Raw genomic sequence first — 17886 nt, forward strand, 5'->3', positions numbered from 1 at the left:
TTCTCTGAGGCTGTTTAAAAGTTCTTTAGAAACACTAAAAATGTGTTTTGTATAAAAATGTGTTACTTTTGAATAATTTATATTCTCATTTTATTCCTTCCCCTTAAATTCAGTCAGTTATGTAACTTATTCATTGAGTTGTCAGAGAATGAGTTAGTGAACTGCATGTTAATAAATGGAATGTTTTTATAGTCACCCCTCAAGGGACCGGACAACAAAGAAGAAACCATAATTTAATGTACAATCACTGTTCACTTAATATCAAAAGATTGCTTTAAAAGACAAAAGCAAGGCCATGAAACAAAACTCTTCATGCTGTCTGGACTTCTTTATAATGCATAAGAGACCTTTGCCCTCATTGCTACACACTGTTGAAGCCAAGTCTTCTGTTCAATGCTCCCTCAATAGAGATAATAAAGACATCTGATAACAGACATTTATTCCTCTGATAAACTGACAGATTAAAAGATTAAAAGCTAGAATCAAAAGAAAAGGCTAACAGCGATCTAATTAAAATCAAGTAATAGAGATTACTAGTGATCAAATTAAGGACACGCATTCTATTTAGTGCTTGTGTAATGTGACAAGCAACCTTTTTTTTTGTTCCTTATAGTTATGACTATGATTTTTATGTCTTAATTTAAAGGGATAGTTGACCCAAAAGAAAATATTCTGCCATCATTTACTCACACTTCACTTGTTCTAAACCTATCTGAGTTTTGTTCAAACTATATATCACAAAAGAAGATGTATTAAAGAATGTTCAAATTCTAACCATTGACATTCATAGTAGAAAAAAAATAAATAAATCAGTCAGTGGTTACAGGTTTCCAACATTCTTCCATTTTTCTTCTTTTGTGTTTAACATAAAATAAAATAATAAAAACAGGTTTGGAAAAATTCAAGAGTTTGTGTCATATTGACAGAACATTTCTTTTTTGGGAGAACTATCTCTTTAAACATTATTTTGCAAATACTGAAAAGCAACAATTAATACCATTGGACTTGAGAGGTATTGTATGGCTTTTTAAGAGTTTGGACTTGTAAATGTCAACAGTCAAACAATAAAAAAAATGTATGAAGTGTGCTTGAAACCAGGTTTCTGCAAAGTTAACTCCAAGTGACCATTTAGAAATTATTAATAAAACCATTTTACCTGTGCATAACTTAAACCAGGGGTGTCCAAACTCAGTCATGGAGGACTGCTCGGCTGTCCTGCATTGCTTAGCTCCGACTTCCTTCAACACACATCCCTGAAGTGTGTAGTATATCTAGAAAGAGCTTGATTAGCTGGTTCAGGTATGTTTAATTGGGGTTGGAACTAAACTATGCAGGACACCGGCCCTTCAGAACTGAGTTTGGACACCCCTGACTTAAACAAATGTAGGTAAATCCTGATTTATCAATCAAATTTATTTGATTTGATACCTTAAATTTACTTCTAGTCCAAACTCATTTAAATACAGCTGTGCTTAAGTGCAGTACTCTTTTCAAATCTTTTTTTTTTTTTTTTATCTGTATCGCTTTTATAATGTTGCTTTTACATAAATGAGGAAAAAAAGAACTCTCACAAGCGAGCTATACCAAACAGCAACACATCAAAGTCATGCATATGTAGACAGACATTTGTTTGCAAATATTAACATTTTGACATTTGCATAATTTATTTTAAGGATCAGTTCACTCAAAAATGTATTCAATGAGATAAAGTAGCTTTAGATAACCTGGAACAACACTGAAGGCTTTATTCAAAAACGTGACAGGGTTGCTTCAGCAAAGGTGGTTTTCATTATTACACTTTTTGTTAGGTTCAGAGTTCTTAGTAATTCATCATCAAATTAAATGAAGCATTCACTTTTAGTGCTACTCTCTAGAGATTTAATTTTGTTATAAAATAATCAAACATTGTCAGATTCACTTTAATTTTTAATTTTTATTTTTTTGGATGCAATTAAATGCACTTTCAGCATTACTCCCTAAACATTTTACTTTGAAAGTATTGCAAAATGCGCAAAAGGAAACACCACAGGCACAGTTTTCCAGTGAGCCTGTATTAGTTCGCTCAGTCAGCAATCAGCCAAACACCCTAGAAACCACATACACTCTAAACACTTTAACTACTTCATTCAAACACTCGGGCAGCCATCCAGAAGTCTTATAGTGCCATGGCAGCTTGTTTGTGCCGGAAAGCATCAGTCACGATTTCTTCTGGAAATTTCTTTAATTATTTCACATTTCCCTATAGACGATTACTCTTATATGTCACAGTTTCTAAAGTCTAAAGTTATTCCCCCAGTGGCCATTTTTGATGAGTGCAAAAGTGTTGTAAATCTTTACGTGGGAATATAAATTTGATTGACTTTGACATTTTCCTCCTACACCGCTAAATTAAGCTAATATTTGCCCCCCTCGATTAATCTCTCTGACATTTTGTCACATCGTTTTTAATTAAAGCCAGATAAAAGCAAATAATTGGACACTGCATCATGCATGTTTTGACATGGCCTCATTTCTTTGAAGCAGTTTTCTGCCGTAGTCTTGTCCTGAACTGACTCTTCCTGTGTCAATCTCTGTGCATTCAGGAGCAGTATATATTCATCCATGATGCCATACTGGAGGCCTGTCTGTGCGGAGAGACTGCCATCCCCATCACTGAGTTTGGGCTCTCATATAAGGACATGTTGAGTGTGGATTCTCAGACCAACACCTCTCAACTTCGAGAAGAATTTCAGGTGAGTCAGATACAGCGAATGAGATGAAGTGATCAAGACAAACGACTGGATTTGCAGGATCCCATTAACCAGTTTGCATTAAATTATCAACCTCTAGAAAGGGTGAAGAAAGTTACACTTTTTTATCGGCAGTTTGTCATAATTGAGCCTTGACATAATTTTGTCAGTCATGGGTAGTTAAAAAATGCAGCCATTTAACGTAATATAATAAACTGATGTATGGTGGTAATTTGCTTTTTATAAAAAAATTTATCAACACATGTTTTAAACATTAACAGACAGCATTCATTAAATGTTAAAAAAATGTTACATTTTTTATTAAAATTTTAAATAACAGCTTTCTTACTGTATGTAGATTCAAATAAAGTTATTACTCCAGTAATTATTGCTTTTATTACCATTACCATTAATAATAATAAATGCAGCCGTGGTGAGCTGGAGAAGCTCATTTTAAAACTTAAAAATTGTTCTGACCCCAAACAGTAGTGTAATTTCTAATAAATAATTAATTGTTTTGTCTTTGGCATAATGACAGTACATAATATTTTTCCTGTTATTTTGTAAGATACTTGTTTTCAGTATAAAGTGCAATTTAAATGCTTGAATTAGTTAATAAAATTGATTATCGAATAGGTTAATTTAACTTGAAGTTAGATTATTAGGGCAATGGATTATTGGTGTACATACAACTTGTAAAATACACAACTCATTCATTGCTCTTTTTCACCAAAATAGTCCTGTATCTCATTTTGAGAACATCAAATAAAAGTACACTACAGTGTGTTTTATACAGAATTGTGTGTAACGTATTCCACAGTAACGTGTTATTGTATTCTAATGACATTTTTGAGAAACGCAGTAATGTAACGAATTACATTTTAAATTTGTGTAATTTGATTACAGTTACTAAAGTAAGTGTAATTGCATTACTTGCATTACAATTCTAGTTTTTATAACAAAAATTTGTTATTTTAAATCAGTTTCCACTGCAACGTCAGTTATTAAGCATGCACTTGAACAGAAAGCAATCCACAACAATACTCGTCACCAAGAAGGACACCGGAACGCCAAAACATGGCAGCCCAACTCAGCCTAAACAGGCTAAATTGGATTTTTGTGCCGGATCGGGAGTGAATGTATCTTCTGAATGTGGACAAGCATAGCTGCTTGGGGAAGTTCACATATCTCTCCTTTTGCACGCGTGCATTTTCCAAGCGCACCAGTTGTAAACCTAGAGTCAAGTGACAAGAACTGACCGATCAGCTTTATACTTTGCAAGGAGTATGCACATTTTGGTAGACTAATTACCTCAGACAAACATAAAACACACAAACAATGCAGTGCTTTTTCATACTATGGATGTCAGTGCTTACAGGTATCCAGTGTTATCCTTGTTTTCTTTTGTGTTAAAAAAAGACGAGAGAAGTTTCTGTTAATATGTCAAGCTGCTATGATCAACCCTTTGTAATGTCTTTCAATGAACATTAAATTACTGAAAGAGCTGCAGTTTGGTTTGTATTTTTATAGGTATATTTTAAATGTTTTAATCTAAATACTTTTTACATTAAGTAATTAGTAATTTAATTTAGATTACAGTTTTTAAGTAGTAATCAGTCGTTTGTAATCAAATTACTTTTCAAAGTAACTTCCCAACACTGGTTTTATGACGGATGCATACAATCTTTAAATTGAGTGAACTGGACCAAACATTTTTTGCCAACATTGTCCACATATAATTATACACGTTGTTGACATTTAAAAATTTAGCTTTGTTTCAAAGATTCGCCTGAGAAAACTGACCCCAGACCTTGCAAACAATTGGTAGAAATGCTGATGCTTTTTTTTTTTTGCGCAAATTTCCCCTCAATAATATGTCTATATCATTTTTGTGACCCATGAGCTGAGATATCATTATCATGCTCATTGCATATTACATTTAGCAAGTTAATATCCAGCAATATTACTGTTGATTATAGTGTATTTGCAGTCCAATATAATGTTGTGGACTAATGTACTGTGTAAGTAACTTGTTCAAGTACATTGACTACATCTCATTTCTTAGACCCTGGATGAGTTTGTGCACACTGCTAAAATACATGTAGAACATTGAAATAGTACGATATGAAAAACTTCTAACCACATTAGGAGACTAAAAGTAATATATGCATTATCTTTTAAGTAAAGTTTGAGCTGAGATGATGTGATGTTTGGTGTGGAATTGAAGTTGTATTTGGGAAAATTAGGAGCACCGATTAAAGTGTGAGATAAAAACCTCATACAGAATTATTTCCCCTCTATTATTTTACTATATAAAGAGCACACTGTGAAATGAGGTAGTCTCCACTTGTTACCCTAAAGAGCTATTTCAGTCTAAATACAACCATACAAATTAACTGATATAAGAAAGAAAGAAAGAAAGAAAGAAAGAAAAAAAGAAAGAAAGAAAGAAAGAAAGAAAGAAAGAAAGAAAGAAAGAAAGAAAGAAAGAAAGAAAGAAAGAAAGAAAGAAAGAAAGAAAGAAAGAAAGAAATATAAAAACATTTTTTTCAAGGATGGTAAAAATCGATTTTAGCCTTAATAAGGTTTCCTTAATCTCTCCTCTTTTCTTTTTTTACTTTGTTTATTGAAATGAATCTATTACTTTTTTTTAAACTGACATGCATATATTTTAGCTTGATTCTATAAAATTTAAATATAGGGTTTAGATATTTAAAATACTGCCAACCACCCAGTTTCCATTTAGATGAACTGTATGCATTTTATGATGTTCCATTACAATCATAATTGGTGTTGTAGTGCATGTACAGCACTGGGTGTTTATGCAAATTATATCATTTTATTTCATTCAGGTTAAGTGCTGCTTACTAACTCAAAGTGTGATGCAGTCAACCAGCTGTAGAGTCCATATTTGATCATTTAGAAAGAGTCTAATGAGGTGTTCCCTCACCTTCAGTTCCGCATGTGTGTTTTTAACATCAAGCTATTAATGGATTCATGCCTAACACCTTTAGACAGTATACCAGTCCCTGTCCTCCTGATAACACAGCTCTCAGAGCCAATGTAATTTTAATAATAATAATTGCAATGTCCCATTTGTGCTGTCAGAGCCAATCAGGACTGAAGCACTTCAGCCATCAAGTGTAATAATCTGCATACTGTAATTCTTACTTTGATTCATTCACCTCAAGGCTCATAGCAGAATTATTCATATGTGACCAGTCTGCATTTATTTTCAGCCATTAAGCTTTGTAGCAGTTTTTTTTTTTTTTTTTTGCCTGAGACAAAATCACTTCAACTTGAAATGCCTTACTCTGCTTTTACAGTGTAATTAATGAGTATACTAAATCTAAGGAGTTTTTATTCTTAATATACCTTGCTAAATCTTTTAGGGCATCGGCCTAGATAAAATGATGAAATTAAAACATAAATAATAATGTCATAATATAAAAGATAAATAGAAATAAATAATAAAAAAATAACTCACACAAATTAAGCAGTTCAAATGTTTGCATGATCCCTTAATATAATGTGTTGTTAATTGTTTGCTTAAATGTTAATGTTATTCTAAAATATTAGCTAAAAGGAATTGGATTTATGAAATGTGGTTGAAACTGGAGAAATGTTGCAAATACTGTACTATAACATTTTAAATGATAAAAAGACCAAAAAAAATTTATTGAATGTAATATTTATTCATTTGTATTTACTTACAGCATTTTTCGAATTGACTTACATTTTTGTAATTTTGTCATGTGATTATGCCCTTTAGATTAGTTATGTAATTTTTTGGGTCTGTACAGTCAAGCAGAGTAACCCATTCCTTAAAATACGTTATGTAAACAAACTTCCCCCCCAAAAAAAAGATAATAATGATTAAATCCTTATTTTGTTATTGTAATTTTGTACAAAGCAAACACTATCAATTTCTTTGGTGTAAATACAGCACTATAAAAGAAAGATCGACTTGTCACTTACCTGATTTATAATGTTTTTTTCAGCTGTTTTCAGTTTGAAACTTACCTTAAGAAAACACGTGAGAAAAGTAAAAGTTTTTCTCCCTCTAAGGACTTGTTATGTGGTGTCTGTCATCATCTAGTGGCAGAAAAAAAAATATATATATATATATAATATAATATAATATAATATAATATAATATAATATAATATAATATAATATAATATAATATAATGTAATATAATATAATATAGGGGCGACACAGTGGTGGAGTAGGTAGTGCTGTCGCCTCACAACAACACTGGTCACTGGTTCAAGCCTCGGCTGGGTCAGTTGGCATTTCTGTGTGGAGTTTGCATGTTCTCCCCGCGTTTGCGTGGGTTTCCTCCAGGTGCTCCGGTTTCCCCCACAAGTCCAAAGACATTCGGTACAGGACAATTTGGTAGGCTTAATAGTCCACAGTGTATGTGTGTAAATGAGTGTGTATGGATGTTTCCCAGTGATGGGCTGCAGCTGGAAGGGCATCCACTGCTTAAAACATATGCTGGATATGTTGGCGGTTCATTCGGCTGAGCTGACCCTAGATTAATAAAGGGACTAACCCGAAGCGAAAATAAATGAATGAAGAATATAATATAATATAATATAATATAATATAATATAATATAATATAATATAATATAATATAATATAATATAATATAATATAATATAATATAACGAGAGTGAGGAAAATGAGATTAACACATTATTATTTACTAAGAATATCTTAGTAAAACGTTGCATAGATTTGAATGGATTACAATGAAGAAGATACTCATTAGAAGCAGGTTACAAGTTAGCAAATAGTGCAAGGCAGGTTATTTCCTTTTATCAAAACTGTGCCCCCCATTTTATCCACCCATCTTTGCACTTTAGTCGGTGAATGATTTTAGATGTCTTTAATTCTCTGTTTATTTATTCACAGTATTTTGCACTTCTTCAATGTTTCTTTGTTGGTCTTTTTTGCCTCGGGCTTTTGCCTGCATAGTTTTACTTCCTCATTCTCCCATTGTCTTTCTTAATTATTTAATTTCACATTTTTGGATTTCATTCAGACACCTCTTAATCCCTCGTCCTTTCTCTATGTCTGTCTTTGTTATCTTCAGACTCTAAACTCTGTCACTCCGCACCTGGATGTGGAGGAGTGCAGTGTCTCTCTGCTGCCCCGGAACCGGGAAAAGAACCGGAGTATGGACGTGCTGCCTCCTGACCGTGCACTTGCGTTTCTTGTCTCCAATGAGGGCGACGGCAACAACTACATAAACGCAGCATTGATGGACAGCTTCCTTCAGCCTGCTGCATTTGTGGTGACCCCACACCCCCTGCCCACCACCACCACAGACTTCTGGAGACTCGTGTTTGACTACGGCTGTACCTCTATCGTCATGCTCAACCAACTAAACCAGTCCAACTCAGCATGGGTAAGAGACTGATTTACTTCCAAATTACACAATGGAACTCATTTTATCTATCTATCTATCTATCTATCTATCTATCTATCTATCTGTCTGTCTGTCTGTCTGTCTGTCTGTCTGTCTGTCTGTCCGTCTGTCCGTCCGTCCGTCCGTCCGTCCGTCCGTCCGTCCGTCCGTCCGTCCGTCCGTCCGTCCGTCCGTCCGTCCATTTATCTATTTATCATCTATCTATCCATCCATCCATCCGTAGTTTGCCCCTAATAATGATATATCACAACAGAGGTGATTCTGTGATAGACAATTTATTGCAAGAAAACCATCCACAATATTTGAGGATATCTGTAAAGGAAGGTGAAAAATAAAGATAGATTTCACTATGTTGTATATTGTATATATTGTAGAATTGCTACAGTGTGCAACTAGTGCACACCTGTCAAACAAGCTTGATAAAGTTTATGAGCAGAGAATACTTTGTGGCTAAAACAGTCAGATCTCTAAATTAGTCATAGCATCCACATCTCAAATTTATGCAAATTACTTTTTGCAAACATAATTTCAAACATTTCTGTAAACTTAAGACACATTATACTTTCTGAAAAGAGTTGTAATTTTACCTGTAATTTCTGTAAATCTGCTCTGTGTGAATGCAGAAGGAAAATTTGAGCATGTACAGAATGTGCTGATATGAGATTTCTACTTATGGACAATCAGAACATTGTGATGCTGATAACTCATTTGAGCTCTTTATCAAAATATAGCCTTTGAACACTTTGTCCAGACACATTTAGTAGATACTTGTTGATCAGACAGCATTTCTATGTTTCTTCTTAGTGTGGAACTCTAGCGTGGCAGAAATAGACCTTTTGTGTACATAGAAAAAAAAAATCTTTTTTTTTGAGTGGAGTTCAGAGTTTGCTCGCAGTTTTCATAAACTCTATGTACCTACAGGTCAAAACTTCAAACCTTACATAATATAGATCTGAACAAGGCAGAGATTGTTTCATTTAATACCATATTCAAATATAGTCCTGAACCTTTTAAATTAAAGTAATTAGATTTAGCTGAATGTCTGCAGAGAGCATTTAAAGTTTATTCCCATTCATGCAAAAGTGGACAACAGGGGAATAAATATGTACTATAATATAAACATGGACCAATACAGAAGTTAATTACGTAAAGCAGAGAAAGCTCATTCTTGTTTCCTGGTTACATTTACATATGAAATCATTATATAATGTTGTAAGTCCTTGTTAGGTCTAAGTTAAGTGATAGTGTGAGTTTGCTTGGTAAAAAATAAGCCTGAGAAGTACTAAACAATGGTTTGATTTGAAATTTAAATGAACTGTTTGGTGTTTTTTATTCATTTTATTTTGTTTTCATTTTAAACCAACTATTAATAAAACTTTATACAGTATATACAGTATATTCTCTGTGAGCAAGTCTGCCGGTAAAAGTCTGGCCAAGATGCTGGCCAGAGTTGTCTTATTTTCATTCCAAAGAGACAAAGGAAATCTCCTGCTTAAACTTTGCCCTGAAACCATTGGTCAGTCAACAGATAATAGGTGTGATCTGACCAATATGTAAAAATGCATCTACGTACTCCCTAAAGTCTGGGCAGAAGGTTCATGGCAGAAGGTCTCCACTGAAGTTTCTGCCCAGATTTTAGGGAGACCACGTTTCTGTTCCCACGTGACTTGCCTGAGTCCACGTTTCTTATTTTTTTGCAGCAAATTAAACTTTGTTTTATGTTTGTTTCTTGCGTATTCTCAGAGAAAAGACTTCTTAAAAGTCTCCATCTTCTAAGCATCAGAGAAACTCCCACGAGAGAGACAGACCCACTAAATCCAGATATTTAGTTATGCGTTAATGTTTTGCCCCTTTATTAAAAACGGTGTTTTTATAGTCTTGGTAGTTCTTATTGGTTTTGTGAAACTGAGTTAGATTTGCCATTCTTTTATTTAAACTCTTTATTTCCTCGCTTTCTTTCTTTTCTATGTTTTGTTGTTATGTTTTGTACGATTGTTTGTTATATGTTAGACTAGTCAATAAATCAAGCTATACAACCACATTGGATTGACTTTGTTTTGCTTCAACGAAAAAGTCACTTTAACGATAGATCCTTGCTACAAGTTTATTAGGTTTACTAAAACTTCTAAACTATTTATTTTCTTTCACAAGAAGTAGTTATAATTCCCTTTTCTGAATAAATCAATAATTACAGAGTCCACTCAGACGAGCATGCAAAGTCATTGCTATATACATTTTGTTACATTAACTATAAGTTAATTATGAATATTCATCATTAATAATAACTTGTATAACTGAGCTAATTTTGCTACAAGAAGATCATCTCATCTAATGTTGTAGATGTGGTTCATTCCGCTGTGGTGATCCCTGATTAATAAAGGAACAAAGCCAAAAAGAAAATTAATTAATTATCAGGTTTGAATAATATAACAGGGCTCGAAATTAACCTTTTTGCTTGAAAACCCACCAATTATGAGCAGCATTACTACAAGTTTTATACAAACATATTTATTGCATTTGAAATCAACAGTAATCAAACCAACATAAAAAAAATATATATATATATACAAGTGTGAGGAAAATATGTCTCAATGAAATCCCGTTATCACAAGAAAATAGATTTTTATAACATAACTGAGTGACCAAAAGGTACACGGACTGCTCACCGACCCTGCACGCACTGCTTGACATGAATGATTCTGTTAACGATATAACTGTGCTGTTCTCATGGGTGCTGTCTGATATTGCACTGATGCGTTTGACATATACAGTACCTTATTATATGCATACGTCATGTTAATAGCAATACCGGTCTTTTCATGAGTAACGATATTTGTTTACTCAGTGTAAGCCCGTTTGCGATGATGTACGTGGTGTTACATTTGACATATAACTGCCACTTGCACGGCAGACAGCATCTGGCAATTATATGAAGGATTAAACAGAAGCTTTCGTGCTAGATGTGGCAAGCAGTTACCTGAATATCAATCCCACAGACTTTTCATAGCATACTTGAAGCCAATGGAAGTCTTTTATCCACTCTTGGAAAAGTGTAGATGGTGGATTAACATTCAGCATATGATCACTAGTAAGATGTGTCATTATTTGTAACTTCAGATGCCATGGTTTCTAAAACAAAATCTGTCAGTGTTATCTTCATTCTCATCTTCAGCGCTTTACAATTTTTCGCGGTAGTAGCTCTCTCTGTCATCCCAAGCCTGAAGGCATTGACTGAGTGATTGACAGCTGATATTTCATTGCTAGAGCAGTGGGCCAATAAGAAGAGCGCAAAGGCGGGGCAAGCATTACGGACTTGGCTTTGTTTACTGTAGCAAGTTGACATGACAACTGTTTTAAACCATTCCTGAGCACTGCGTTTCGCGTTTCAAGTGCAGAGATGCATTCTGCGTGAATGTCTCCCAAATCCACGCATGTGGTGAACATTTTACTGTAAAAACGGGTCACACACAACAATTTTATGCACTCGCACAAATGCTCCCAAATATATTTTGAGATCGCATAGATAAAATTTCGGGTGCATATGAGACCAAAATAATCACAATTTCGAGCCCTGTATAAAATGATTAATTTTGACTTGATTGAACAAACTTAGTTATGCACTTATGTTTTATTTAAAATGTAAATTTAAAAAGGTTAGTATTTTAAATTTGTTCTCACTTTTATTCTAAAACATGTTCGGCAAAAAACAGTAAAAAACAGGTTTGTGCCTTATGCAAATATGGAATGAATATAATATTTACATATTTAAAGACCCTCTGCAGACTTTTGTTGTAAATTCTTTAAGCATGTATACATTTAATTGTATTTTTATCTTTATTTATATATTTTTTCTATAGTTCAAACCTTAGACCCCATAATTCTCACTCTGGTTAAACAGAAAACACACGCCATTCCTTTCATTTGAGACTCTCTGCACTGATAATGTGCTTGTCTTTTCTGAATATACAATGGGAAGGACAAACATACAAAGAAGCCAGCCTTTCTTTCCCCCCTGCTGGAAACGTCTGTGACCCTTTGGCCATGATAAAATATTTCTAGTGAACATCTGAATGCAAAATTAAAATGTCATGTTTAAGACTCACTCGATAATACCCGTGTTTTTGTGAGGTGATCTTTACAACATTATTTTATGATTATTTTTTGTCTCCCTTCTGATGTGTGTGAATTCACCGAAGGCATTTTATCACTCAGTTAGTCATCTAACTTTTATGAAATATATTTGTCCTCTTTCTGCATTTCTTTTGTGTGTGTGTGTGTGTGTGTGTGTGTGCGTGTGTGTGTGTGTGTTTGTATGAATATTTATCTCTTTCCACAGCATGTCACTCTGTTAATGCGCATCACTGTGACAAGGATTTATCGCTTTCCATCTCATCTATATCAACATCTCTCTATCTCACTGTTGATACATGGCTGAAACTGTTTCACGCCTGCTCGTTTCAAATAAAATGGTGCTGGATTAGATCTGTCTGCAACTGCTGTGAGTGAAAATTAATTGACACATTGAGCAAATGGTAATCCGACGAAAGATTGGACTAGAAAATGCAGCCGATATGGAGAAATGAGCAAGGATTATTTATCTTAGTGGGCCTCAATTGGATTTTCAGTGCTGATTAGCCTATCTCCGGCGTTTCCTTGACTCCATTATGCTTTCAATGTCCATCTTCACCCTTCGCTTAATCGCAAGATGCCCATTTTCTCTGCCTGCTATCTATTCATTTATTTGGGGGAAAAAATATCATTCATATAGCTATACAGGCATTAATTTGAATATGTATATTCAATGAATATGTGTGGGAGAAAATGAATAAAAAATGTTGGAGCTTATCAAAAATAAATTAAATAAACTGAACGAATGAATGAATGAATGAATGATTAAATGAATGAATGAATGAATGAAGAGCAAGTACTTCTTTATTTTAATATACAGTCAGTTTCAATTTATTGTAATTAACAATTAAATAAATTTACAAAGTATTTCTTAGCTAATTACATTTTTTGCTAAAATAAACTATAGTATAGATGTAATATTATATAAGGGACCTGAGGGGCCGGCGTTCTGTTAAAACAATGGGTCCCACTATATTAAAGAGCCCATATTATACATGAAATAGGGTCATATCCTGGTTGTAAGGGTCTCCAACAACAGTCTAATATGCATGCAAGGTCAAAAAACACTTTCATGGTCTTATAATCTGCATTTATTTTTACCTAATTATCCCAGCGACTCCTGTATGAATCGTCCAGTGATTCATTTGTTCCCAAACCCCTCCTTAGCGCGGAGCTAATCTGCGCTGATTGGACCGATGACAGTCTGTCGCGATTGGTCGACTGCCTTCAGTCAGAGAGGGAAATGGCCAATAGCTAATCAGCAATTTAAAAAGTAATCACAGTTCATACACGCTCCATAGTGTAGACGTGGATTTTAGCTGCCACACTATGGCGAGTGGATAGTGCCACGGATAACCGAACGAAGGAGACAGTCGTGTACTCGCCATACCACACACACACAAAAACACACACACACCTCCGGATGACAACGCTCCCGCTTCCGCCCGCACCCGCCAGGTTTTAGCCTGAGAACCCGCTCCGTTTTCTGCCCGCCGCGCCCGGTCCCGCTAGAGCGGAGAACACAACCAAAAATCACCCAGTATACAGTCCAGACAGCCAAGCTGTCTGTATAAACACACACACACACAGCACAAAGCTCGTTCGTTCGTTCGCTCTCTCTCTCTCTCTCTCTCTCTCTCTCTCTCTCTCTCTCTCTCTCTCTCTCTCTCTCTCTCTCATACGCGCGCGTGCGCACTAACACACACACAAGCACCACGCAGACTCTCTCTTTCTAATTCGCATAGCAATATCCGTGATATTGCTAGACAGCCCGCTCCCGTCCCAAATTAAACCCGTTACCGACCGCTCCCGCGATTTATTCAGAAATTTATTCCCGCGGCTGTCCCCGCGCCAGATTTCTGCGGCGCGGGAATAAATTTCCGAATAAATCGCGGGAGCAGAACTCTAGCACGGAGCTCCATAAACAAACAGCACGCGTCGCGTTTTTAACGTGACTTTGCACGCGATAAGATAAAATATCCAGTTAACCTGATACAGTACACGCGGTTACAAGTAACAAATCACAACTAAATACATTTGCAAGCTAGAGTAAACGAGGCAACAACTTTAACCGCACGTACTTACACTTGAGAAATGGAAGAAACCCATCCTGACGTCCATCAGTTACTCTTTACTGATCCTTCCTTTAACAAACTCAGATGAAGTATTCTTTGTAGCATGTAGCTTCCAGAAGTTTCCAACTGCTTGGTTATAATGCTGATGTTTCATCTTTGGGTAGAGACTCAATATAATGTCCATCTGCAGTGTGACTTCAATCGACCGGCATGTTTGTGTGCGTGTGTTTGTGGGTGTGCGTGTGTTTGTGGGTGTGTGTGTGTGTCTGGGTTTCTGCGTCAGAGGGCGGGGCCTCAGGTTTGAAATCTCCCGGGTTTGCGCGTGCACGTGAATAACTTGGTTTCGTTCGTACATCATGGCGAAACACCTAATGAGTCGGTATCAAGGCGACTCGTTTGAAGCACTATGAGTCGACTCTTTTATAGATGAATCAACCGTTTTAAACACTGTATTCTTACAGATTTAAGCCTTAGCTGGATACTTCACTTCACTTAGAGCTGTGTTACACACTACATGGAGGGGAATTTTCAAAAACCCATAATATGGGCTCTTTAAGTGTTGCTTATACCTGTGAACTTACATGGTAACTTGGTGTGTAAATAGTTTGTAACTACTGTGTATGTACACACCGGTACATAATATTTACTTGTGTAATACTGGTGTAACTACACACATGTAACAACCCGCTAAAGAGTATGAGTAAGTTTAAACGTGTAGCAGGAAATTGGTAACAACTCTAAGAAAGTATACATCTGTAACAAGAATAATGTAAGTGCATTGCGTAACAATAATATGTACTTGCAGATGTTTTCCCACTCCAACACCTGTTTGCATACCATGTACTTGTGAACATTGTATGGCAGAACTAATTCTACATTAGAAGGTTCAACTTGTGATACCAGTGTACTTTCATGGTAACTCCTAAGAAACTGTCCACTCAATATATAAAGTGTAGAAGTGTCACAAATTACTGTGTATTATATAAAAAAATAATCCTCTGCGCAACTGGTTCACAACATTTTTATTTTTTTTTATAAGTGTACTTCAAAAATGTTTACAAACTACTGTGTGATATAAAAGATAATCCAACACATTATTAACAATGTACTGACATGGTAACTCAGGAACTGTCCACTTGTGTCCTCATCTAACTGTACCAAGGGGAAACGCATTGTGAATCCATAGGAATAGCTTATTTAATATGTAGTGTAACTTTATTTCATTGCAATTCCAATACAAAGAATACTGTAATTTACACTGTGACTGTAAAGTCAGATTGCTCAACAGAGTGCCAGCAATCACAAAATAAAAAATTTAAAAAAAGAGCAATAAAGAAAACAAGCAGTGCTGAGAATAATATCCCAGCATCTCTCAAAGCAAAACTGTCACATTCATATTTGGTTTTTACTCTGCAACATAAAGTTTTACACAAGTACTTTGAGTAAGCTTTGAATAGGCCCACACGGAATCTGCACGCGCAGAATTCCGCAGATAATCTGCAGATTTTGTTTATTTACTTGTATGAATGTGTGTAAATTAATATTTGTGCAGTTTTTAAATTAATTACACTAATATTATTGACTAATGTGAAAATCTGATTTATGTACAACAGTTTGTACAGTAATATTTTCTGTCTTTTAGTAGAGATATTACATGAGAGACTTGCTTTGTTTACCAAATATAGTAAATCTAATTGGATGTGCATTTTAAACATTAAATAAAAGTTAAAAAGATATTATTCTTTATTTCATATATTAAGGTTTTTAGTTATGATAAACCCAAAATAATTCCACAGATTTTTACTAAAATCTCTGAAGAAATAACAAAAAATGTCTGCAGATTCCGTCTGGCCCTAGCTATGAATTTATTAAAACAAGTAAATTGTTTGCACTATCATGGAATTTTAGAATCTGAAGAAATGTCACAATATAAACAGCAAATAAAAGAGAAGAAAATGGCATATATATTTTCAATGAACCCGGTAGGCTTTTCTAATGTCATGAATCAGCTGTGCTAAGGCACCTTTTCTATTTTGCATTCCAAGCCAGTAGTGCCACTGAATGAATGTCAAATGTTCTCTTAATAGTTTTGTAGTCTTTAATTTGTGACCAATTTACACTTTATAGTGAGTGGACAGTTCCTGTAGAGTTACCATGTAAGTATACAGGTATCAACAAGGTAAAACCTTCTAATGCAACAGTAGTTCTGCTAATGTTCATAAGCACATGGTATGCAAACAGGTGTTGGAGCGGGAAAACACCTGCAACATGTTGTTAAGCAATTCACTTACATAATTTGTGTTATAGATGTGAACTTTCTTAGTGTTGTTAAGCAATGTTCTGTTACACATTTGACCTTACACATACTATAAGTTCACTGTAAGTTCACAGGTATAAGCGACACTTATTATAAAGTGGGACCAAACAATGAAATGCACATACATGGTATGTCTTTAGGGAAGTGTAGATTAAAGGCCTGCGTGAACAAACACACAATAATGGTGGAGCAGAAAAGTGTGAATTTACTTCACATTACAACCAATAGCAGAGACGTGTTTTACACACACAGCAAATTCTACACACTGTACACCCAAATGGCAAGCCACCGACAACATGTCACCACTTTCTTACAGGTACTGTGTACTTAGAAGGTGACAGTGCAAAATACTGACCCGGCATGCAAATTACAGCAAGATGATACTTTTTTTGGTTACTCAAAAAGAACTTTAATTTATGATAGTGTGTCCTTTGTTCATAAATCAAATGAAATTATCTGCACAGAGCTTTACATGTCATTGTCTTCTTTTTCTCAGCCTTGTCTACAGTATTGGCCTGAAACGGGAATGCAGCAGTATGGACCCATGACTGTGGAGCTGCTCTCCAGATCTACCGATGAGAATGTCGTCACTCGTCTATTCAGGGTGAATAACATCACACGGGTGAGTCTATACTGTAGTAGAAAATAAATAATTTGCAGAAATATGTGATATCCTATGTGCCTTAATATTAGCCAGTGTTAGAACTAATATTTAAGTACACAAACCTTTTCAGGCAAAAGACGTGAATGCATATCCATCCCCCCCAAAAAAAGAAAGGTTCAGGACTAACCCAGAAAGATTTATTAACTGAGACTAACGTCTACATGATTTAGACAATTATTGCTCTTCTAATTAAATGAAAGCAGAGGTATAAAAGTGTGGTCAGTCTCCATTTCACACACTAGCACAACGGGCTCCACATCGCCTGAATTAGACCTGTTTACTTCTCAATGGATGAGGGTGTGTGAGAGAGATAAAGTTCTACGTATTGTGTCAGTCTCTCTCAGTGTGGTCTGTGCTTCTGATATTGACTTGTCTAAATAAAAGAACACTTTCTCACACCTCTAGCTGACCTTAGTCCACCCCGATGGCTTCATCGTCCACATCCTGTCTCTTTGAAATCTTGTCTCAAGCATTCCACCTCTCATTGCTCGTCCCCTTTAGCACTCCTGTCAGCTAGGCTGTCAACCTTTAGC

General features: G+C 35.2%; 1 protein-coding gene across 8 annotated transcripts in view; it reads left to right on the plus strand.

Annotated features, from left to right (window-relative positions):
* ptprua (protein tyrosine phosphatase receptor type Ua) overlaps positions 1-17886 on the plus strand; it is a 434849-nt gene that overhangs the window by 410516 nt on the left and 6447 nt on the right. For all 8 annotated transcript variants that reach the window (XM_005159552.6, XM_009294143.5, XM_009294142.5 and 5 more), the window contains 3 exons: positions 2583-2732; positions 7834-8148; positions 17186-17311. In XM_005159552.6, the coding sequence (XP_005159609.1) occupies positions 2583-2732; positions 7834-8148; positions 17186-17311 (591 nt within the window). The remainder of the gene's footprint in view (positions 1-2582; positions 2733-7833; positions 8149-17185; positions 17312-17886) is intronic.

This window comes from Danio rerio, chromosome 19 (genome assembly GCF_049306965.1).
Source record: "Danio rerio strain Tuebingen ecotype United States chromosome 19, GRCz12tu, whole genome shotgun sequence".
In the NCBI taxonomy this organism is placed as follows: domain Eukaryota; kingdom Metazoa; phylum Chordata; class Actinopteri; order Cypriniformes; family Danionidae; genus Danio; species Danio rerio.